This window comes from Desmodus rotundus, chromosome 12 (assembly GCF_022682495.2).
Source record: "Desmodus rotundus isolate HL8 chromosome 12, HLdesRot8A.1, whole genome shotgun sequence".
Classification (NCBI taxonomy): Eukaryota; Metazoa; Chordata; class Mammalia; order Chiroptera; family Phyllostomidae; genus Desmodus; species Desmodus rotundus.
Genome location: NC_071398.1, coordinates 101,096,293 through 101,120,350, shown reverse-complemented (window position 1 = coordinate 101,120,350; position 24,058 = coordinate 101,096,293). Strand labels below are relative to the sequence as shown.

Sequence of the window (24,058 nt, the reverse complement as noted above, 5' to 3'; positions counted from 1 at the left end):
CCCGAGAGTTAATTTAACTTGCCAGAGACCCCAGCAATAGCGAAGCTGGAAATCTGCAGATCTGGACGCTGACCCGCACCCCAGACAGCTGTCAACTACAGAGCTGAACAGGTGAAGTTCTGGGGTTATGAGAGATGAGGGTGTTCAACCTCCTGAATGTAGGCCTGAGTCCAGTAGGACTCAGCCGGGTGAATTGTTCTGTTTCTTAATGTAGTGGCTGCTTTTGCAACACAAAGGAAAAGGCCGCTTGCACTCAGGAAGGAAGAAAGGCACCTAAATGCCTGGAATTCTTCACGTATCACGTTAATCCAATGGTGTTTCAGCATCCTGGACTCCTTGCAAAACTGTGCGAAGTGCAACCCAACTTCACATGTAACCGACGATTCTGAGGGCCGAGTGCGGAGCCCACGCCTGCATGTGCACCTGCACGAGGCCGTGACAAGCCTGGCGGTGCACACTGGGGCTAAAACAGAGGCCCTCGGTGGCCTCGGGATCACCCAGCCCGATCCCGGGGAGGGGAAGGCCAGTCACCCTGAGCAGACCCCGGCCTTGCTCTCACTGCCTCCGCTTTCCTAGTCCCTGCGCTTCCACGCCAAGTCTCCTGTGGTGCCTGTTTTGTAAAAGAAAACTGGCCTGGCCTCACGCTCAGGACCTTCTAAAACCGTGAGACTGGCCGGCGGGGCGCTGCGGGCACCCGGAGAAGTGGAGCCCGTGGTCCAAGGGTGAGGCCCGCCCACAGGAATCTTGGCTGAGAAACCTGGGTCTTTCGCAACCACTGCGCGGGCGTCCGGACATGCGTCCGGGGCCGTGGCCCGCCTTGGAACCGGAGTGCGGGCGCCACGGGCGCAGCGGCTGCGCTCAGGCACCCAGCCGGCCGCATTCAGGGCTGGGGCACGTGGGCGGGGCCGTGCGTGAGGGAAGCCCAGGGCCGCCCTCATTGGCCCGGAGGATGACTGACGTGCACGGCTCCACCCCACGCCGAGGCCCGCTGTTGGAGCCCAGGCTGCGCCCGCGCTCGCGGCGCTGACGTGTCTGCGTGCGCTTCCTCCGTGCGACCGCTGTCGGCCGCCTGAGGGGCGGGCAGGCGGGCGGCGCTCCCCGCCCGGCCCCCGGCCCGGCCCCAGGCGCGCCGCCTGTCTGGACCGCTGGTATATATGCCAGCGGCGCGGGCCCCCGAGCGGACGCCGTCGCGGAGAGCTCGTGCGGTGAGAGCCTCACAGCTGGAGGGACGAGCAGGGACCAGGTGTGGGGCAGGGACCGGCTGCCGGGCGGGGGCCGAGGGTGGGGTGCGGAGCCACGGTGGTCGCATGTGGACTGGGCCGGGGCAAGGCGGCAGATCGGCCAGCGAGGGCTCCGGGGGTGGCCCACACGGGTCCCGGGGAGTGACAGCGGTTCCGAGTGCGGAGCCCCCAGGGCGGGGGTGCCAGCGGGACGTGACAGCAGCACGGAGCCCACGCGCGCCGCTCGCGGCATCGGGCAGCCCTGGGGACAGCGGAGGGCAGCCGGGCGCGGGACAGGAGGGCTCCCGACACGTGGTGGGTGGGCTGGGCCTGTGTTCGCTGGGGTGGCGCTGTCGCGTGCCAGCAGGACATGCTGCTCCAGGAACGACTCGCGGTGGCCTCGGCGGGTGGGTCAGAGCCGCCTGGGGTGGGAGACGCGCACCGAGGCGGGTGATGCCGGGAGGCGGGTGATGCCGGGTTTGTCGTCGTGGGACGCGCAGCAGCGCTGTGCCCGCGCCGCCGCTCACCGGAGTCGGGGGGCAAGGGCGCTGCCGCTTCTGCGGCTTCTCCGCCTGAGAAAGTCACACACACACGTTGCTGTTGCCGCCCCAAGGGCGAGCGCCTGAAGGTGGGTGGGTGTCCAACAGCTTTTAGGAAAAGGTCAACTTGGAGCTTAAAGTGGGATAATGCTGTGTGTGCGCCCCTGAGCACTCTGTCCCCGTGGGCCGGCGGGCAAGGGCGTGCTCAGGGAGGTGACACCATTCGCATGGCGACCCCACGGGCGGGGAGGGACCACGGGTCGCCACTCCTGTTCTCCCCGGTGGCTTGGAAAAAATCGTTTCATAGGAACCTGTGTCTCTCAGCTGCCCCTTTAACATGGTATATTTTAGTTTTATTTTAAAAAGGTAGTATTCATTTACTTTCAGAGAGAGGGGAAGGGAGGGAGGAAGAGAGGGCGACATCAGTGTGTGGTTGTCTCTCCCACGCCCCCTACTGGGCACCTGGCCCGCAGCCCGGGCATGCGCCCTGACTGGGGATCGAACCAGCGACTCTTCCATTCGCAGGCGGTCGCTCAATCCACCGAGCCACACCAGCCAGGGCACGTGGTATGCTCTTAAAGTTCAGTAAGGGCACCCTATCTCCTGAAACCCACGCGTGCCAATAGAAATGCCTTTGATGTCTCAGCGAGCCCCCGGCTGCGCTTACTGGCCGCCCTCCTGGGGATCCCCCTGAGCCCTTGACGCGGGTCTTGTAGGCCAGTGACCTCTGAGCTGCAGACAGCTGCGTTTGGTGTCTTGTCAGCACTTCCCTCTGGATGTCTACCGCTCGTCTCAGACTGCCCATGACCCACAGTGGAGATCGAGCCTCCCTCTCTGCTCATACGTCCCTAAGTCGGCATCTGTCCTGCGCGTCCCCACCTCAGTGCAGGGGGCCCTGCCTGGAGTCTGCTTTGCTTGATGCCTGTGATTCTCTCACTCCACCCTTGACCCGTGACCCAGTCCTCCAGGTCCCTGAGAACCACGTGACCACCACGTGGAGCTGTGTCATCTCTCATGGAGACAGTTCGGTGGTTCCGTGACAGCCGGCTGGCTCCCCCTGGGCCTTCGTTGTGGTCTTTCCCCCACGGCAGCGAGCGATCCCGTCAAACCTGCCTCCGACCAGCATACCGGCTGCTCCGATGTCCCACTGCTTCCCATCCCCCGCGCCCTTGCCTTGACCGCAGGGCCCTGCTGGGAGAGGCCTCTGCTCGGTTCCCCAGCCGCCTTTCCAGTCACCCCCGGCTCTGGTCCCCTGGCCGTGGCAGCATCAACCTTCGCGCTTTCCTCCAGCAGGCCAAGCACCTGCCGCCCTGCGGCTGTTGCGCCCGAGGCTTCCACCCCAGAGATGAAAGGAGACCACCTGAGACAGGAGGCTGTCGGGGGTCTTCCGGGGTGGCTTAGTGGTCAGAGGAGTCGTGCAGCGGGGAGCTGGCTGCTTGTGGTGGCGTGCACGCCCGGGAACCAGTCCGTGTGGGCCCACGTCCCACCGACAGCAGAGACACAAGAGGACCTGGGTCACGGCGCTGTCGAGGTTGACGAGACCGCGTAGGTGACGGGCTCGGTGCAGTGCCCAGCAGATAACGCCGTGTGCTGTCTTACAGCTCTGACGTCTTACGGGACTCGTGATGGGAAGGCCGAAGTTCATAGCTTACCATCCGGGCTTTTACGTGTACTCATTTTTAGTAAGAAAATCCTGTTTTGAGGTTGGACTTTGACCTTCTGTTGATCCTTTTCTCTTGCAGGTTTATAGGGGCGGAAATTACCCCCCATCTTCACAAAGCGGGGCGCCCAGAGCATCATGAACGTCAATGACCTCAAACTCAGGTTGTCCCAAGCTGGGCAGGAGCACCTGCTCCAGTTCTGGGACGAGCTGGAAGAGGCCCAGCAGGAGGAACTCTATGCAGAGCTCCAGGCCATGAACTTTGAGGAGCTGAACCTCTTTTTCCAAAAGGCCACACAAGGGTTGGACCAGTCCTCTCAGCTAGAGAAGGTGGACATGCGGATGGAGCCTGTGCCCCGGGAGGTGCTCGGCAGCGCGACTCGGGACCGAGACCAGCTCCAGGCCTGGGAAAGTGCAGGTGCGGGCATGCGACCGTTTGCTCTGAGCTCTGCTGTGAGACACGCTGTGCTGTTAGAGCCAAGCCAGCGTATGATTCGCTCTGGGACCCTCATACCGCCCCAGCCAGGTGACCTTCAGGAAGAGACGGTGCCTCCCGGCACTGGTCCCGTGCTCTCTGCTCATCCCTGTGTCCGACTCGGGCCTCTTCTCACTCAACTCTTAAACCACCGCTAGTCCCTTCCTTCCTCAGTTTCCACACTCCTAAGCTTCCCTTCCTGAAGCACCAATTACGAGTTTATGCTGCTTGATCCAACAGGCACTGTCCCCACCATGGCCCGAGTATGTGCTTCCAGTCCGCTGCCCCTCCTTCTCTCCGGTCCTGCTGCCTTTCTCGGGGTACTGGTTAGCACAGCTGGCTCTCCCCTGGGGACCCCTGGGGGGCCTCTTCTGCTTCTGCTCACGCTGCCCTGGGCGGCCCGCCCTGGGGCCACCATGTGGCCACCTCCTGAAGCTCTGCCTGGGGGGTCTCATGCCCCTGCACTGTGCCTCACTGTGCATTGCCGGCCCACGGCCTTGTCCACTGGGTCCAGGTCCCAGGTGGGTGTCTGTGCAGCCTTGCTTTCGTTCCACCTGCGGTGAGAGTAGTTTCGTCCGCGCCTAGGCTCCGTGAGCCCCTGCAGAGCAGCCCGCGGCGGGTCCTGTGGACTGCGCGTCACACGCCACTTAGAGTCGGGTTTCTGTTATTAGCTGGTTGATGTGTTGGCTGAGTTGCCAGCGCTTTTTCTTCTAAAGCGGATCAGGAACCCTGCTCCCATCACTAGCACTAAGTCATGCTTTTGAGAACGACGACCTCGCTCACGTGCCGCTTGCTTTCCGGGTGAGGTAAGTAAGAGCCGGCTCTTTGTAACCTCACCCCCTGGGGGTAACAGTCTGACCGAGCGTTCAGCCCGGGCCCTCAGGTCTCGCGGGCTCCCTGTCAGGTCTGGACCCGTTTTGCAAGCGAGTGGGTTGGACCGATGCTGGTCCTTCCCTTTAAAAAATATGACTTCACTGCAGAAGCAACGTCAAAACGGCAGGAACACTACAGAGAAGCTGCCTGTCAGCTCGTCAGCTCTGTGGTGTTTGTGCCCCCTGCGGCCTGGCCCTGATGATCACTTTTCTCGGGGGGTGGTGGCAGTGGGGGTGCCACCTCATGGTCTGTGTGTGCACCCCACCGTGGCTGTTTCTATCCTGCCTCCCATTCGTGGGCACCCCCTGCCCTCCCTCACAACGACAGGGGGTGACCGCTGTCACCGGCCTTCTGTGTACCTCTCCCAGTCTGGTCTGGACGTAGAGACTGGCTGACTTTCCAGCTGTGTTCCAGGGAGCCCCAGGGGCTCCCCCCCCCCCCAACGCTGCCTCAGGCGGGCTGGGGGCGGAGTCCGAGCAGGTGGGTTTGCACCCTCCTCTCTTCCCACCACGGGAGCAGGTCCACTGGACCTGCTATGTGCGTTCGGTCTTTGCGTGAGCTTTGTTGAAAGGGGTTGGGGACAAAGGAGCATTGAAAACAGTCGGGCAGTTTTCACGGAGGGCCTCACTGCTCTCAAGGGCTCGACTGTGACGGCTCAGCTCCTCCTCAGCAGAGGCTCCGCTGCTGAGCTGGGAGGGCGTGGCTTCCAGTTGGGCCCTGGGCTAGGAGGGCTTTCCTGGGGCTGTGACCCCTGCTGCCCGTGGACTGGTCAGTCCTGCCTCTTTCCCTGCGCCTCAGAAAGGCCGTGACTGCAACTCCAAGCCCCACAGGCCTTGGGTTCCCCTCGAGGACCCCCACTGCCGGTACGCTGGGCAGTCGTGTGGCGGGAAGTTGGGTCAGCCCTCACAGACAGCTGCAGCTTTGGTCTTGTGACATGAGGGCCAGAGCCGCGCTCCAGGCTTCCTAGAACTCGAGTCTTTGTGGCCCTTCGTTGGAGCCTGCACAACTAGTCTGCATCTATGACTTCTCCTTTAAATCCGACACGGGGGCCGGTGCACCCCAGCAGAGTGTCAGAAGGTTCAAAGCAAACTTCCTTTTGGCTTCATGTCTGGGGAAAATGTTTACTTGTGGGTGTGGAGGAGGAGACTTTGTCACTGATATTGTGTCCCTTTGGCTCAGCCTCATGCTTCCACGTGTGCAAACTCCTAGCAGGGTGAGGTTCCCGCAGGAGCTGTCGGAGGGGAGAGGGTGCCCCTGTGAGCGGCGTGACGCCTTGTTGCAGGAAGGGCACACTCCAGGGAGATCCGGTACTGGGCTGGGAGACAGCGTTTCACCCCCGGGAATGGGGCAGAGAGCAGCGCTGCGCAGTTATTTCAAAGTGCCTGGGGGCTGCTGGCATGGAAGATTGCTGCGGAAGCCACAGCGCTCCTTGCGGAAGAGAGATTTTGTTTTAAGTTAATTCTTCTAAGGTGTCCAGGCCAGCTGTGGAGGAGCAACCAAGCTGAGCTCTTGAGAGAAGTAGAAGCTTCGACCAGAAGTGACTTTAGGAAAGGCACTCTCATTGGGAAAATGTATTTGCTTAATAACCCCCCATCTTTCTAAGTCGACTGCATGTTTGCACTAAGCAGAGAAGAATCTTCCAGTTTTGTAGTGTAGGAGCGGATCAGCGTTCCCGGTCGGCCCTTTTGGCCTAGGAGACACTCGGAACACTAGTCTCCAGGGTGGTTCTCCTTCGTGCAGCCCTGTGGCCGACGGTGAGGGGTCATCTGGAAGAGTGTGTTCCCTGGACGGCTTCTGGGCGTTCATGAGACAGCACAGTGACGTTTTCAACAGGCCTGCTTTATTTTAAAAGTCACACATGCTTACGTTCGAGAAGCTGGAAGTCACTGAAGGTCACAGGGGCAAGACTGGGCATTGCTGCCATCCCATGAGCCAGAGCGACCACTCGGTGGCATTTTCTCACACGCATGCACGGATTATAGTTTGTGTGTGATTTTGCAGCCTGCTTTGATCATTTGTTACTATGAAACGTTTCAAGCATATTTGAGAACAGAAGTTTAGAGAGAAAAGCAGCATGATGGACTTCTACACATGCACCACCTTGATTAAAGAATTCTCAGAAATGTGCTGCTTTTCTCCACCCCGTTTCGCTCTCCTTGCTGTCGTATTTAAGGCAGACCTCCAGCTCCGTGGCGCGCGGCCCTGGCAGAGTTCAGCAGCGTCCCGAAGCCTCGGGACGTGTTCTCACGGCCCACTCACCACGTTTGTGCCGATGGAACGCACAGTGACCTCCAGTAATTGCAGCGCTTCAGAGAGTCCCGTCGTCAGTCTGCTCGCCTAGTGTGCCTAGGGCAGTTTGGGAAGGAGCTACCTGTAATGTCACAGAGCCAGCGGTGGTGGGAAGTTACAGACAAGGCCTCTGCTCTGACCCCCTTCCTGGTCGAGCCGCCTGTGCTCCCCACAGCTGGTCGGGGTCCCACACTTGCAGTGGGGTCTGGCAGCCTCCTGCCTGGCCAGGCAGGGGCCCTCATCAAGGTGTGTGTGGGGAGGAGCTTGTCTGAGACGGAAGTTGTCCAGGAAGTGACACGTCGCTGTGAACTCTCTGGTTCCTGGAGCCAGTGCCAGGAAGCATGTCCAGGGCTCCAGGGAGGGGCGGTGGGGCCCAGCGCCGGGTGGGGCTCCCCGTGCCCTGGCCACCGGTTCTTTCCTAACCCCTGCTTGGGTCCGTCTGAGATCCCCTCTGGAGGAAGCTTTCTGACTCTTGTGTCCAGCAAGGAAAAGATGGAAAGGTGATCTAGTGATGTATTTTTCTGGGTTTTTCCATATTTCTGAAGATTTGGAATAGGGGAAGTTCATAATTTCCTAACTGGCATGTGGGTTAAGTATATTTATACTCAATTAACATTTTTAGGTGCAGCCTTCCATAGGAAATTTATGTTGTGGTATATAAAGTTTGAAATCATAGATTATTGTCATGTTGCTAAATGGCTTAGGAATTTTTTTGGCCCCCGAATTTCGTTTTGAGACAGATGCTGACGTATGTGACGTGGTTTTGATAAACATCGCAGTTTTGCTGCGTGCCCAGCTGAAGTGGCGCACACAACTTGATGTTGTCAACAGCAGCTGTAGCTCCGTTCAGTTCTCGCAGCGGGCCTCGCCCTGGCCAGGTGGCTCAGCTGGTCGGAGTGTTGCCCCCGACACGCCGAGGTCGTGGTTCCACCCCCAGAGCACATGCGCCGACCTGTGTCTGTACAAATAAGTGGAGCGACAAGTCCGTGTTCCTCTCTCTCTCAAATCAGTTTTAGAGAAGAAAGAAAGAAACGCAGCTGGCCTTGATCCTCGGGGGACCGCTTTATTTCCTCCTTCTGTCTGCTTAAGAGGGAGCCGCATGAGCAGGGGGTAGTTAACGCAGGAACCTTTTTTTCTCAGGCCATGTGACCTGTGCTGCCAGTCTCTGCCACCGCTGTGGCTGGGTGTCAGTGTGCCTGGATGTGTCCCCTGGCAGCGACCCCCAGGGCCACATGTGAGATAAGGTGGTGGTCGGAAAGGAGAGCAGGGAAAGTCTGGCAGACACGGTGTCGGAAGCAGACACCTGTCATTTATGGGAATGAAGGACAAGGCCGCTGGGAGCCGCCGGGTAGCAAGACTGCCAAAGGGGAGGATGGGGAGCAGGTGGGGGTTCCACAGTGACGTGTGTGGGTGTGGGCTGCCGGTGTCCAGCAGGGGAGCAGGAGCGAGGCACCAGCTGCCTGGTAGCTGGGCGCTTACGTTTCCCAGGGGGCAGCCGGGGGGCTACAGGTGAGATGGGACGCAGTGGGCGGCACGAGCCACATCAGCAGTGGAACGGCTCAAACACAGGTGCCGCAGGAAGAAAACCCGAGCCGCAGCGAGACTGCATGGGCGAGTGCAGTTGTAGCTCTGATTCCGACCCCGTGGAGTGTGCCTGGGCGCAGGCAGACGGAAAGTGCCCACCTGAGCCTAAAACGGCACGAGGCTGTCGAGAGCTCATCTGCCCCCCGGGCGTGGTGGCAGTGTGCTGTCTCAGGTCTGCTGGGTGTGAAGTAAACCTACGGCGTGAGTGCTGCCCTCCTCTTCCGAATGGCGAAGAGTCGAGTTCTGAGACGTGGCCCACAGGTGTGGGTGAGGGACTGTGGGCCTGTGTTTTAAAATGAGGCTCTTGGGTCGATGACAGCAGAATTAAACTCAGTCCCTGGAAGCCACGTTTCTTTGATAACTTGGGGAATAAATGAATGTAAAGCAGTTTTCAAAATGCCTTCTGTGGTACCCGGCACCCCACTCCGCCACCTTCAAATTGCCTCCTGCCAGTCTCTGCTCCATGCGGAGGTGGGCTTCATGGGGACACAGACCCCCTTCCGGGGGAAATCTCAGTGTTTGGCAAGTGTGGGAATGCATGGGCTCTTCCTTGCTCAGCAGGTCTCCTGCCTGTGTAGGGTGGCAGGTAAGAAATTTTTTAAAGGCAGCGCAATCCCTTGTGAATTTGGTGGAGAAGAGGAGGAAGGGCGAAAAGGGACAGGAAGGGGAGGGGTTTGCAGCCCCCTTGGTGCCTGAGCTGTAACGTGCCCGGCGAGCTTGCGGGTGTGAGGAGCCATGGCCAGCCGTGGGCTCTGGGCCGTAGGGTTGGGGCGTGGGGCTGAAGTCAGGTCCACATCGAAGGGGGAGTCGCCAGGCGATCCGATGGGTTTTTAAATGTTTCGATTGAGAAAGTCTAGAACCTTGCTGAATGGTGTCCTTGGGCTGGGCCTGTTTTCTAGTGAAGACAGATTGTGTGGCCGGACCAGGGCGAGCTCTGGTTTTATAGCGAACTTATTTAGAACACCGTCTGAGTTCTCGACACACTAGTCTACTGTATCAGAACCACACAATGCCCGGAGCACAGGGCCTAAGGGCAGGGAAGTAGCAATAACTGGCGCTCACAACTGCCCCGCCCACGGCCTGCAGCTGTGGACAGTGGACAGTGGCCAGCTTCGCTCACAGAGTTTCTGAGAATTTCAACAAAAGTATGAAATTCTGGCAACAAAACCAAAACCACCAATCGCTGATTTTCCCATCAGTCACCTGACGTTTCGCAGCTCTCCCAGCTTCCCGATGTCCACACTACTCTTCCCACGAGGCGCCTGCCTCTGTCTCCTGATAGGTGGCGTTTCACCGGGAGCACCTGGGTGCTGGCACGCCCACCCCCGGGGGCGGGAGGAGGAGGTGGCTCTGAGGAAGGGGAGGTGGCGGGTCCTCCGTGCATCGACAGCACTTAGTTTCATTTGTTTGCGTTTCGGTCTTAAACCCGTCCTGAATTTATTTTGTCGGGAAGCATGGTATTTTTATTCAGGCATCGGATTTGGTTATTACTGCTGAGGATCCCATGGGGGACACGGACATGCTTCCAGCCGCAGAAGTAGTCAGTGGCACAGACTCGGTCTCACACTCTGCAGCCGCTGTGGACGGCGTGTTGAAAAGGCGTTGAGTCGATGTCACTGAAGTGTAATGACACGCAGGAGCACACAAACGTGGATGCCCGTGCAACCACCGGTCGGTCAAATGACGGGACACTTCCGTCTCCGTCGCCCCTGCCGACCTGCCGGCAGGTCCCCTGAGCTCGTCCAGCTGTCTGGGCATCAGCCCCAGGGGCCTGGCTGCAGAGCCTGGCCCCAGCCGGTGCGCTGCGTCGCGCACGCAGTTCTGAACCGAGGCCATTTCGCACTGACTGGGTGGTGGCTTGCCTCGAGTATCAGCATTCTCACTGATGAGCCATTTATAATTGGTTGACTTGCAGGCTGGTGGTCATTAGGAGCATCGCGTTCATCCTGAAACCAAGGTATCCTCTCTCTCCCATCTCCTCCTTGACTCGCCACACCTAACACGCAGCCAGGTGCTTGAAAGCATTTGTGATGCCCTTGGTCTTTGCCTTGCAGCATCACCAGAAAGAAAATGGCTAGTTCATTAAAGTGTGTTATTTGGTGTTTGGTTGGGTTGTACATATGAGGCTTTCCCCAACGCAAACGTTTTTATCCACAGGAGAAACCCCATCGGACTGCGCGTGGGGCCCTGGCTCGGTTGGCGGGAGGGCGGCCTGTGCGTGTTCCCGAACCCTGGAGCCCTGCTGACACTGGTGTTTCCTTTTCTAGGGCTTTTCCAGATTTCCCAGAGCAGAGTGGCCGTTCTTCTTCTGGCTGGGGGCCAGGGGACGCGGCTCGGAGTGGCCTACCCCAAGGGGATGTACGATGTGGGTTTGCCGTCCCACAAGACCCTGTTCCAGATTCAGGCGGAGCGCATCCTGAAGCTTCAGCAGCTGGCCAAGAAGTGCTATGGCCGCCCATGCACCATCCCCTGGTGAGACGCCCGGGCCATGGCTGGGGGCGCACTTCTCCCACGTAGACTCAGTTCCCGTCCCCACTGCTGACCTGGGAGCTGTAGCTTCACAGGGCAGAGGCGGGGCGTGTGAGGGCCACACGGGGACCCCGTCCCCTCAAGGAGCACTGCGCACACTCTTCCAGCGCCAACGCCGGTCCCGACCCGGGTCCCCGTGTGCCCTGGGCTCTCTCAGTCAGGAAACCTCGTGCTGGTCATTCGTCTGTCTTGTGTGGTGTCTGGTTGAAAACCCGGATCTTTGAAACAGGAAGGCTTTGCTCTGCCATTCCCGGCGCTATGGGTCAGCAGTCCCTGCCGACCTGAGTCCCGGTATTGTGCCTGCTGCCCTCACCCTCAGCCCCTGCAAGGCCACACCGCCATGGTGTGGCTTTATCTTCAGTGGGCTCTGTCAGCCTAGGGACTGGTCTTCAGTACCAGCCCATGCAGCCCTCCCAGCCCTCCCCACCCAGTTCACAGCCCCTGACTCCTCTGCCCTCGAGTCTTCGGGGGCCCACCCTGCCGGGGCGCTTCTCTTTAGCTCCGGGCAAGGGCGGCGATTTCCGGGATTCTGCTCTGCTTTGTACAAGGTTTTGATTGAGTTCTTTAATCTCTTTCCTCCAGAAGTTAGCGCGCCCGGAGGCATAGGCAGCCAGCTGTGGGTATATGATTCCTGAGGTCCCTAATCTTTGTCATTCAGCCCATGTGACCAGCAAAGGCTCTGCTGGTCTCTCTGTCCTGCCTGGACCGAAGCCAGCAAGTAGCCCAGGAAGAGGCAACTGTGTGTCCTTGGCTCCCCATGAAAGACGCCCCCTGTCCTGAAGTTTAGTCTGATCAGGGCTGCTTCTGCAGCTCTGACACCTTCCAGTGATTCTCCCAGGGGGCCTAACACTTCCCATACGAGCTGGTCCACCTGCGATCTCCTGCTTCATCTCCATCCCTCTGGGGATGTTAGAGGGACATTGGTGTTCTGAGCAGCCAACATTGGACCCATAACCCAGGCCTCCCGCGGTCCTGTGGCTTTCCTTCTCCCCTCACAGCGCGTGTGTCCTGTTTTTCTTGGGCACCTTTTGTCACCTTCTAACCCGTGCCCAAGCCATTTGCACACAGTCCTCCAGGTGCCTAGGGCACTTTGTTGAAGAGACAGGCACGCGCCATGGTGGGTCCGCCTGTTTCCTCCCTGAGCCCCTCGGCAGAGGGTACCACCTGCTTCTCGGTGCTGCTTTTAGACAGGGTTCCTCCTGTGCCACCGGTTTCATGATTTTGAAAGAGGAAAACAGAATCCAGATTCCGTTTCCAATTGTAGCAAAAAGACCCAAAGAGCTCATTAGAATGTACTGCGGTTACCCTTTTGTCTCTATTTATTTAGAGTAGGAGTTTTCATTGTCAAGGCCACCTTTCCCAGAGTTCGGAAGTGGTCGAACTCGCCTGAGCTGGCTGGGGGCTCTGCGTTGCCGGAGGGAGTTGGGTTGCAGCGGTGGAGGGTGCGGGTGGCGGGTGCGGGTGGCGGGAGAGCGCCCCTGGCAGGAGGCCTGTGCACTCAGCCTCCTTCCGGTGGCAGGGCGGCAGCACGGCTGCTCAGAGGGTGCACCTTCCTCTCGCAAGGTACATAATGACCAGCGGCAGGACGATGGAGTCCACCCAGGCATTCTTCACCAGGCACAAGTACTTCGGCCTGAGGAAGGAGGACGTGGTCTTTTTCCAGCAGGGGATGCTGCCAGCTGTGAGCTTTGACGGGAAAGTTATTTTGGAAGAGAAGCACAAGGTCTCCATGGCCCCAGGTTGGTGACCCTTTATGTCGCGGTGACTAGAAATGGTGGCAGCCACAATCGTTCAATTTCGATTTCTTTTAATATGGTGGTTTGGATGTTAAAAACTAACATTAGATTTTTCTTTTTGCAATTCGGCAGTGGTTTTAAAAAAATGTCGGCACCTGTGGGGGCAGTGGGTGTGCTTTTACCCTCTGTGGGGTCTGCCCCAGGGGGGCGCCTGCGCTGCCCGGCTCAGGCTCTCTGCCCTGCGCTTTGCGCAGTGGTGCCCACGGCGCAGCGTCTCCTGCCACGGACACGGGTGGCTCCTGCAGCTCAGGCTGAGTCAGAGTCCGTGTGTCGTGTTACTCCTCAAGGAGGGAGGGAGTCGTTGTTTGGAGGCAGGAAAGGACCAGGCGGAGCAGCTCCAGCAGGTTAAGTGGGGGAATGGGAAGCACACCGCTGCTCACACAGCGCCCTTGGCACCTCCGCTCCGCACAGACCCGGGCATCATGGGCCCCTCACATGGTTCCCAGGGAAGGGAGCTGTGTGGGCACGCACATGGAGGACAACTTGGAGGAAAAGGCCGACAGGAAATAAGCGGCGGTGCTCTTAGTTCATTGTTTTCTCTTCTACTTAGTTCTTTTTAGTCAGTGCAAGAACTGCCATTCTTGGTTCTGTGTGTGAGGCTTCCCTGTGCCGACCACCAGCCAGCGTGGACCTGCACGCCAGCCTGGGTGGAACACGGGGGCTGGCACAAAACACTTGTGCACGTTGGCACTGGAGGTGGGCGAAGCAGGCAGGGCTGTGCACACGTGAGTCGTGTAAACGCTGGTAAACTTGACCTGTTGTGGACAGGCACTGCTTGGTGCGCGATTTTGCTCTGCACCACCCGTCACAGGCTGCATTGTCAGAGGAGCAGGTTCAAAAGGAAACCATGCTCTTTGGGGTGGACTTGTCCTCCCAAGCAGCGTCACTCTCTGGGTGGCCGTGCCGCGTCACCTTCAAGGCCATGCAGTGTGATGACACCGCGTCTTTACTGTGGACGCACCGCTTCCCTGGCCCCCGGGAAGCCGCCTTCGGGTGGCCTTCACGGGGGGCTTGGCTGTGCTGCTCAGGGACTGTTCCTCCCGCAGACGGGAACGGCGGTCTGTACCGGGCACTGGCTGCCCAGCATGTCGTGGAGGACATGGAGCGGAGGGGCGTGGGGGCTGTGCATGTCTACTGTGTGGACAACATCCTGGTGAGAGTGGCGGACCCACGGTTCATCGGATTCTGCATCCAGAAGGGAGCGGACTGCGGGGCGAAGGTAAGGCCTTTGTCGTCGCGGGAGAGGCTCCCCGTGGTCCTTCTCTGTCGGCCCCTGCATGCGGGAGTCCAGCTGGAGTTCTTGGGGTGACTGGAATATCCTAGGCCCTTTCATCTCCCCAAAGCACTCGGCCACCCCACCCACTGCTTTTCTCACATTGGCAGCGTTTGGTTCTGGAAGGAACGTTGCCCCCCACAGCCCCAGGCAGGGCGGCCCCGTCAATACTGACTCGCGCTGGAGCGGGTGGTGGGAGTCGAAGGTGCGGGCGCGTGACAAGGCGTCCTGCGGACAGTCTGTGAGCAGGGTGGACGGAGGCAGGCTGGGGAGAGGGGCAGCTGAGTTTGAGAACTGTTGAGTGGCCACAAGCCGACACTGAGCGGGGGTCTGTCCAGCTGTGCAGCACGGCCTTGCCCCTGGCTCTGCCCTGCTCATGTCTCTGTGGCTGCGGAGCCAGCACTGCAGGACACAGGCCGCCATGGCGGGAAGCAAACTGTGCCTCATGTCCAGGAATCAGGTAGACGGGAAACATGGAGGGCCTTCGGGGCACCTTGGAAGGTTTTACAGTTTTGATATAAAGGTCACTTTCCTGGACGTCGATAAAGGTACCCTTCTCTCTAAGTTAAAGTATGACACCATCCTGATCGAAGTCTGAATGAGGCCATCCTGGGGACATTTGGGGACAGAATGATTGTAAAGCTCAGAGTACACATGTGAAGATGGCCAGGAAAAGGGTGAAAAGGGGTGAGAGAAGGAGAGAAGAAGGTTGGAGAGAATCTCTGACGCTCCAGTAAAACCCAGGAGTGCTGTGCGGTGCTGACACCAGGGCCAAAAGACGGACGGGATGGGGCCGGACAGTCAGACACAGTCCGGGTGCGCGCTGGAGTGCGCCGTGTGAACCCGCGCCTTTCAGAGCGGCGGCTTCAGCCGTCTGGGAGGCCGCCACAGGCTGTGCAGCCTTACAGAAACCAGCAGCTGGGGAAAAGTTTTAACTGTACTACTGTGAGTCCGTCTACACTTAGAGTAGACTTTTCCAACTGGAGACAAATTTTTCAAAACACTCCGAAGCAGCAGAAGCACGCTGAGCCGTTAGCTGGACAGGCAGACGAAGCAGCACCTTCAGATGCCTTTTGTTGTAGTTCTGCTGCTGCAGAGCCGTGTTGTCCGAATCTTGTGTTGACTCTTCCACAGCTTCTCCTGGACAGTCTGGGTGAGCAGGGGGGGGGGGCACGGGTCAGGGCACCTGTGAGATTTTTTTGACAATTAAACATTCTTCCATTACCCTCTGATTTCTGGGCACACCTTTCCCTCAGCTCCCCCCAGCCCAGAGCCATTGGCAGACGGGCAGGTCACGGGCTTGCAGACTGTTTTGAAAATGTAGCATCTCCCCACACAAACTCTGGCATGCGAAACCGATGAGTGGGGGGGGCCTTTCTGTCTCAAGTTCGCGTAGGGCCCGGGGACCTGCCTGCTCCGGCCCCGCCGCCTGCCGGAGCCCCTGGAGATGAAGGGCGGTGCTGTGTTCGTGAGTGAGCATGAAAGAAGTGCAGCTTTCTAGTGGACTGGTCGTTGGCACAATGCCGGCGAGGGGCAGAACACCTTAGTTCTTTGGTCTTGTGCCTCCCAGAGAAGTTTCATTCCATTTATTCTCAAAGCAGCTGAGTGTGGCTGAGGATGAAGTGAATAATGGGCATGAAGCTGTGTGGGGGTCTAGGCTTCGCATGAGTACCTGCTCCCAGGTCGGTGCCTCCTCTGGGCTCTGGGTCAGGCGGGCGCTGCGCCCCAGGGTAGGCTGGGCGTTAAACCTTATTTCCGGTTGGAAAGGGTCTTTCGAAGAAGACGAAGGGGGCAGGTGACCGTCCACAGTTAAAGACCCTCTTGACTTGACGCCGTAACGACAGTGTCAGCGCAGCGGCGGGTGTGGCCTCTGAGAGTGGCAGATGGCCAGCAGCCTGCTGTCTGTCCGGGGCAGGTAGTGGAGAAGACGAACCCGACAGAGCCGGTGGGCGTGGTGTGCCGCGTGGACGGCGTGTACCAGGTGGTGGAGTACAGCGAGGTCTCACTGGCCACGGCGCAGCGGCGGGGCCCGGACGGGCGGCTGCTGTTCAGCGCGGGCAACATCGCCAACCACTTCTTCACCGTGCCATTCCTGAGGGACGTCGTCAGGTACGGGCAGGAGGGGGCTTGGGGGGTTTTTATTCATTGTTAATCAGAACTGAGTCACGTGAGAAGTAGGGAGGTCCTCCAAGTCCGGTCCTGCAGAACCCGTCCTCGTCCCGAGCGTGCCCTTTACCCAGTGGTGGCGCCCACACGCTGTGGCTGTTGGTGAGCGAGGTGCCTGCTCCGGGACATGAGCCGAGGGCACAGCGTCGCCCTTTCTTCCCCTTCCACCCCCCCCACCCCCACCCCGCCAGCGAGGTCCAGGGACGCGCAGGCTGGAAACAACCCCGTCTCCCCCAGAACCGGACACCTGAAGGCGCAGGTGTGCTCTGGCTCCTGGGCCAGTTCCCAGAGGTGGGCGTGGGCGCCTGCGTGTTGAGAAACTGCTCAAGCACTCTGAGTGGGCTGGTCCCCAGACGAGCCTTGAGGAGCCAGTGCGGTAGAGCAGGGAGAGCAGAGCCTATGGCTGGGGTAGAGGTGTGCTCATCTGCCCTGAGGTCCGAGGAGGAGCTGTGTGTCCCCAGGTGTCAGGGTGGAGGGCACCCTGCTGCCTGATTCTCCACTGGACGGCTTCCGGGCCCTTGGGGTGACCGCTCAGTCACTCTGCTTAGAGCATCAGCTCCGGGTCCATGCCACTTCCCTGCCCACAGTACTGTTTGACCCCGTTAACTCATCCGCAGGAACTGCTGATGCTCAACTCTCCACCCCGAACTTGGAGGGCTCTTGGGAAAGTTCTGCAGAGAGGAGAACGTTTATGAAGCCTGGGGTTGTGGGGGAGACGTGGTGTGAGTGGTGGGTGGGTACTCTTTAACGTGGAGAGCTTCACCTGGCCAGTGGCTCTCATGTTGCGGCCTCAGGCCTGGTGGCTGAACCCTGGCCCCTGAGCGTGGTGGCCAGCGTGCGGCGTTGGGCGTTCTCGCAGCACTGTCTCCTGTCCTGCACAGTGTGTACGAGCCTCGGCTGCGGCACCACGTGGCTCAGAAGAAGATCCCCTACGTGGACTCCCAGGGCCGGCTCATCAAGCCTGACAAGCCAAACGGGATCAAGATGGAAAAGTTCGTCTTTGACATCTTCCAGTTTGCCCAGTAGGTTTTGTGTGGCTGTTCGGATGAAACATGTGCCTGGAACCTGCCTTGCGCTGTCCTCGGTGCGGTGCCATTCTCGGACCCTGATGGTGGGCATGGGGTCTGGACGAATCTCACCTGGTGTGAGCCGCCGGCCCGCGGGTGCACGAGGTGCCCCTGAAGGTGCTCTTTACAGCACCTTGCCCGTTGTCCGCTCTCCTGCCAGGTTGTTCACGTGGCTTATTTTGGCCGAGAGACCACAGGTTAGGTAGAGGGTGGCCTCTGGTTGAGGGCTCTTCACCACCCGAGAGCAGGTGTCTCCACCAGAGGCCACCCTGGTTTGCAACAGGAGTCTCCAAACCGACCGGTATTAAAACGCAGAAGACAGGCTAGCCGGCAGGGTCTTACTACCAAACACGCGTCTGTACCGTCTTTTTTCTAGAGCAGATGCTCCTGGGGCCTTTCCGCACCAAGGCTCTAGTCTTCCTGACCCGCTGGGGCGGGGGTGGTCTCGCTCGGCCGTGGAGAGGAGCGCTACTTCTTCCGCCTCCGCCTGCGGCTGGGCCAGAGAGCATGCTGGTGCCTCGGAGGCGTAGCTGCCGGGGGCAAGGGGTGGGGGTCCCTGTGTGGAGCCCACCTCAGTCGGACATCTGTGTTCGGTTCCGCACAGGAAGTTCGTGGTGTACGAGGTGCTGCGGGAGGACGAGTTCTCGCCGCTGAAGAACGCGGACAGCCAGAACGGCAAGGACAACCCCACCACGGCACGGCACGCCCTCATGTCCCTCCACCACTGCTGGGTGCTCAACGCCGGGGGCCACTTCGTCGACGAGAACGGCTCCCGCCTGCCCGCGATTCCCCGGTAGGCCGCGCACCTCCCACCTCACCCTGCCACGCCCTCCTGCACGCTCTCTGGTGGCCCCCCAGCTCTGACAAAGGCAGGGTCCCCGTGGGCACTGGCTGAGGTGCACTCACAACAGCCTTGCCCTCTCAGAGAGGGACCCCTTCTGAGTCCCTCATGTCTTCAGGCCCATACCCACCGTGTCGTGAGGTGACCCCCACCAGAGGACAGTTGAAGGCAACCCTCCGGTGCACCCGGTGGGTTGGGCCAGCAGCAGCAGCCATGACAGAAGCGGGAGCACTGGCCTCGCTCACACCTCTGTGGGCTCACGACACTGCTCCTGTGGGCCCCCTGAAAGCCCCAACACCCCACGGACCTACGGGACACAGGGTGCCCACCTCACGGGGCCTCAGGTCACTGAGAGAGGTGCCAGGAGGGAGGGAATGCCCCTTACCGTCCCTGGTGCTCCACCTTTCGAAACCTTCTGGGCTTCTGGAAGTTAAAACAAGAAGGTGGTTCTGCCTGTTCAAGTCTAAGCTTGATCTTATATTTCATGACAAAAGCTTCACTAGCACCTAGAACCCCTCTAAGTTGTTCCGCGGGAACGTTCTGCCATGAGGCTCGCTTTCCCACGGGATGGACGGCACGTCTCAGGAGCACTGAGCGGCTGGGGCTCTGCTGGGCCGCGGTTTCACAGCAAGGGGTGGGCTGGGTGGCCGCATGGCCAGGGCCACAGCCCTGCCTCGCGGGCCAGCCGCTGCGTGCCGCCCGGGCCCTTGAGGGTGTGTCTCAGCCCCTTTGCCAGGTTCCTCACCCGCCACAAACGCTGCCTCTCGGTGGCTGGCACTTTGCGACTCCACTCCACTGTCACGTTTGGTCTGCTCCTTTCCCGGTAACGCGTCTTTATTCCCACCCAGCCCTGCTGCGAGCCGACAGCCTGAGGCCGTCACAGCCGATGTCAGTGACAAGTAAATATCCCAGCCTGCCTACAGCGCATGGTGACGCGTGGTGACGGGTGGTGACGGGCTGCGCTTCCTCGCACTAACGGCGGCGTAGCTGGCTCTGCCTTCCGTGGCCAGGGCGGGGGGCTCCAGGGGCTCTGCTGCTTCCTCGGTGGCAGGCGTCTGCCTGGGTGACACTAACTCAGAACTGCAGTGCATGCTGGGCATGGGCGGCCTGCCTCACTAAGCCCCACCCGTGGTGTCTGGGCACGGGGGGGACACAGGTGCAGGGACAGTAGGACCCGGAGCGGGGCGCAGGCTGGGCGAGAGAGACACTGTGCGGGGCGTCTGCCTGGACGGGAGGGACGCCCAGTCTGCAGGGGCTGCTGGCAGCAGAGGGGCAAACTGCTCTTTGATTTACTGTCATGCTCGCAGCGCCCCCTTTTGGTCTCTGTTATTTCCATCCCTTGTTGTCCTGCTCCTAAGCAAGTGTCTGTCTGTCTTCAGAGCAAATCGTTTTTAGCTTTGGTACCACATGTCCTCTCTTCTGGGCACCGACAGTCAGGAAAAGCCATTACCTTCGGAGCTAGCGGGGCAGCGTCACATGCTTGTCACACGTCCACAGTTACGAGGTTTAGGCTGAGTTTCACATTGTTAGGGTGACTGGGGCAGAGGGGCTGGGATGGCCGTTTCCCAGCTCGAGGGGGCGCTGACACTGGTCTCGCCTGTGCTCTCTCCTGCCTGTGCCAGCCACCTGTGTGGTGTCTGTGACGGTCAGCGTCTCCGGGGCGTGGCCCCGACCCACTGGACAGGCTCACGGTCTGGTTTCCTCTCAGAGCCACCGATGGCCGGTGTCCCTTATGCGGGGCAGCTGGGGGCCCAGCCCTTCGCTTTCTGACCCTGCAGCCTTTGGGAGTGAGCTGCTTTTGTGACTTAAGATTTGGGCCCTAAACTTCCTTCTCATTGAACCACAGCTTTCAACCTGAAAAGTGGCAATTTCTTACTTACACACCTGGAAACAGCCTCTGGCTACCTAAGGTACAAAAAGTTGTGCACAGTTAGACCTTGCTCAAGTGTTTTTAGTTAGTACTTTTCTCCCCATTTACTTTATTTTAGCCGTCTGTGGAATAATTAAATTGAAATTGTCCCCAGACGAGGTCATGTGGCTCCTGCCGAAACCCCAGAGCCCCCAGAGAGGAGACGGTAGTGTGAGCGGTGGGGTTTGGGGGGCAGCTGGGGCCCTGAGAATAGGAGGGGGAGGGAGGGGCCTGGGTTCTGGCAAAGGGACGTCATTTCTGTTTTCACCTGCTGCCCAGCGTTCGCTTGTGAGCACAGGCTTGGTGTCGGTGTCCTTGGGCCCATTGCTCTCTCCTGGGATCTTACGTTTGGTGAGATGGCTTCTGTCCTCCCTCCTCAGGGCACCCTGCTTTGTTCATTCAAGTCGTCTTCCTCAGTTTCTCCGGGTCTCCGTGGGGCTAGGGAAGTTGTATTCAGGCCAGCTGCAGGTTAGAACCCCCCTTCCAATCCTGGCACCCCAAGCCCCTCAGGGCTGCGGATGGCAGGACCTCACTCTGCCATTTGGTGTGTGTGGCTCTGGACGTCTGGATGGGACCTGACCGGGTCCGGAGAGCCCTCTCGCTCTGGATCCATCCGCCAGCCACACGCCCCACTCCCCGGCCACCAGACCTGCAGGTGCCGTTAGCGCACCCAGAGTGGCAGCAGCTCGCACCAGAGAACGCGCCATTTCTTGCAGCCCATGGGGAGGGGCAGGGCACCCACAGGTGGAGGTGTGTGTCTGTGTGCTCCATGTGGGGTACATGCAGTGGCAGCCCCGGGAGGCAGCGACCGTGCAGGCGTCTCTGGAGCCTCGTTGCAGGTGAATGAGTGAATGAGGCCACGGCAGGGAAGTGGCAGTCGGGAAGGTGGTGTGGGCTGCGTCTCGGAGGACGGGGGGGGGGGAGGGGGGGCCAGCACAGGGGCAGGGCCCTGGTGGGGGGTGAGCTGGCACAGGCCTGAGAGCGCGGGAGCAGCCTGGCCCGAGTGGGGAGTGGCTGGCGGGCCGGGCCGAGAGCGGGAGATGGGGTTCCCGGGGACCTCATGCCCTGTGGCTGACACCCCTGCAATGTCAAAGAGCTCGGAGGTCTCAGGACTTCGAGGGTGTTTTACCCGCTGTCAGTTGGCTGTGGCATCAGGTAGTTCAGACGCTGAAGCCCCAGGCAGCTGTCGGTGTGGACCGTGCCCAGGCCAGCCAGTGTGTGCCACAGGCCGCCCTCTCTGCCCCCAGGGTCCCTGGCGGGAGCTATGTAGGGGACGCTCTGCGTCCACGTGTCCAGTTGTCAGGATGCGTGGCCATGGGGCACTGGAAACGTGACCAATGTGTGGCGGAGCTGAATTTTAAAATCACAATGAACTTTCAGTTTTAAGGAGTTTGAATGGCTCCATGTGGCGGCAAGTGGCTGCCACACATGGGACCTCAGCGTTCGTGTCTCGGTCGACACTCGTGCCTGAGTCTCTGGGCCGAGTGCAGGGCTGAAGGGAGGCGTGACGGGCCACAGCACGTAGTGACTGGCCTGGAGCGTGGTGCGAGGTCAGCACGCAGTTCCTGCTTCGCCGCCTTAACCCGTGGGCGCAATGGGAGGGAGACCTCAGGGGAGGGGCGTGTCCTGGGGCCGGGGGGGGGGGGGGGGGGGGCGAGGCACTTGAAGGGCTGAAGGGGGCGCGTGTCTCAGATGGGGTCTTCTGACCTTGACCACTTCACGTGAACTTGATCCCCAGGGGACCCAGTGGTCGGCCGGGCTGTTTCTTAGCGGAACGTTGCTGTGGGCGGCCTCTCAGAGGAAAGTGCACCTGCCCTTCACTCTGGCAGAGGACGCAGGGACCGTCTCTAACGTGCCTGGTTTCTCTGCAGCTTGAAGGACGCCAACGAGGTCCCGATCCAGTGCGAAATCTCTCCCCTTGTCTCCTACGCAGGAGAAGTAAGTTTCTTTGCTTTTTTCTACTTTTAATAAGTAGAGTCTGGTCCTATTTCACATTCCGGTCATGCTGTCCCCAGATGCCAGAGCATTGCGGGGACCCTGCCCTGTGTGGTCCCCCTGGGTGGAGCTGCTGGGCTGCCTCTGCTCTCGGTCATTTGCCTCGAGAGTCCCGGTCCCAGCGTTGGCTCCGTCCCCTGAGGGTGCCGGTCCCCACCGCCGGAGCCTTCTGGTTCGTCCCTTTCACCTGTGCGCTGAGACGCATGGGCTTCTCAACAAGTGCCTGCCTGTCTTGTGCTGCAGGCCCCTCACCGGCGCGCTGGAGTGCAGGGGGTGTCTGTTCTGTTTGCGCACTGGTGTGCTCGCCCCTAAGTTAGGGTCCCTGTCCTCCTGCCCTGCAGCCCGTCCACCACCCCAGGCCCTCAGGATGGGGCCTTGTGTCGAACGCCATCGAGCTGGGGGGGCCATCCCCTGTGGGATGATTGCACGGAGAACAAGCCCCATCCCGCTGACTTTAGAAGTGATGTTGTCAGTAGAATAATTATACTTTTTGCTCATTATTTCAGGCGGTTATGAATAGGTCATGAAGTCCAGTTTTAGAAGTTAACCTAATAGGTTTTTAATGCTTAAATTGTGCGTCTCAGGCAGCTTTTGCCTTTGAATCGCGAGTCCTGTATCACATGACCACTGTGCACCAGCCCCCTGACTGTGTCCCTGCTGTCCCCCCCCCAGGGACTGGAGAGTCACGTGGCCGACAGGGAGTTCCACGCCCCTCTGGTCATCGACGAGCACGGCGTCCACGAGCTGGTGAAGAACGGGCTGTGAGGGGGGCCGCGTCCTCCACCGAAGGGGCCGCCTATCCCGCCGATGGCCGACGTGAACCTCAGGGACCCACAGGGCCCCTCCCGGTCGTCACACTCGATCAGCTGCCCCGAGTTCCCCCGCGTCCATGTGACTGGACCTGAGAAAGCATTTTCATGATTCTCCACTCATTGAAGGTCTTATTTATATTTTCCACTTAGAAGTGTTCTGCAAGCCCAGGAAAACGCTGACTTGGAGGCGATCAGGGCGCGGCTCCGCTGGGGGCAGGGTTGTCGGTTCGGCGCCCTGCGAGTGGTCACGTGCACATGCAGAAAGGTCTCTACAGCACTGGGCGTTTGTTTCACTTCATCAGAAGTAAACTGTCTAAAGAAAGTAACTGCACAGTAAAATAAACTTCTTTCTGTCTCTGGAGCGTCGCTTGTACCTTGAGCACTCTGCTCCACTGGGAAGGGGGAGCCTTGGAGGAAACCGAGGAGGTGCAGTAGCCCCCAGGCCCACGCTGCGGGGAAGCACAGACTCAGGGGTTTCTGACGCTAGTCCCACTCGGCCTGGGTCTCGCCCGGAGATGACTTGTCCTCCACGCGCGCATTTGGTCACGGCGGGGAGGGCGGACACCGGGTGCGGCCTCCACGGAGGTGTCTGCCGGGGTGCGGAGGCCTTGCCTCACCAGCGCTGGGTCCTCCGAGCCCGAGTCCCGGGGACACGGGGCTCAGGGGGCCGCTCCTGCGTTGCCCAGGCCGGGTAACCCCTGCCCTTCCAGGTGGGTGTTTTGCTTGTTTTTAGTGAAAAGATTAAAAAACAAGAGTGAGAATAACGTGGTTTTAAGAATATGGGCAATAGATCATTTGTAAGGGTCCTCTGTGTCTAAAATACATTTTGCATGGAAATATCGGGCTTTATAAATACACTTTATGTAGCATTTAGAGACCGAGAGCACGGGAGATTAGCGCCCGGATCAAGAGACTCATCGGTTCACTTCCCACTGGCTGGAGGTCACGGGAGGGTCTTCTGTGGAATAAAACGTTTAAGGGTCTGGCGTTTCCTCTTTTTTAAAGAGCGTGTGATATTGTTATCTGAATT

General features: G+C 59.6%; 1 protein-coding gene across 7 annotated transcripts; it reads left to right on the top strand.

The window, feature by feature from the left end:
* The first annotated feature begins 1,173 nt into the window (after positions 1 to 1,173).
* On the top strand, positions 1,174 to 23,387 carry UAP1 (UDP-N-acetylglucosamine pyrophosphorylase 1). 7 transcript variants are annotated; one of them, XM_053915232.2, is made up of 11 exons: positions 1,174 to 1,243; positions 3,502 to 3,837; positions 10,908 to 11,112; positions 12,733 to 12,908; positions 14,012 to 14,184; positions 16,154 to 16,347; positions 17,286 to 17,426; positions 18,076 to 18,264; positions 19,161 to 19,200; positions 22,093 to 22,159; positions 22,889 to 23,387. In XM_053915232.2, exons 2-11 carry the CDS (start codon positions 3,558 to 3,560, stop codon positions 23,119 to 23,121), a joined length of 1,698 nt encoding a protein of 565 aa, XP_053771207.1. In that variant the 5' UTR covers positions 1,174 to 1,243; positions 3,502 to 3,557; the 3' UTR covers positions 23,122 to 23,387. The 7 variants fall into 7 exon arrangements, with proteins under 7 accessions (XP_053771207.1, XP_053771208.1, XP_071076134.1 ...); XM_053915233.2 differs by having other exon boundaries at positions 19,161 to 19,211; positions 22,889 to 23,120; XM_071220033.1 differs by lacking the exons at positions 22,093 to 22,159; positions 22,889 to 23,387 and adding exons at positions 20,159 to 20,222; positions 20,602 to 20,987 and having other exon boundaries at positions 19,161 to 19,211.
* The last annotated feature ends 671 nt before the right edge of the window (positions 23,388 to 24,058 follow it).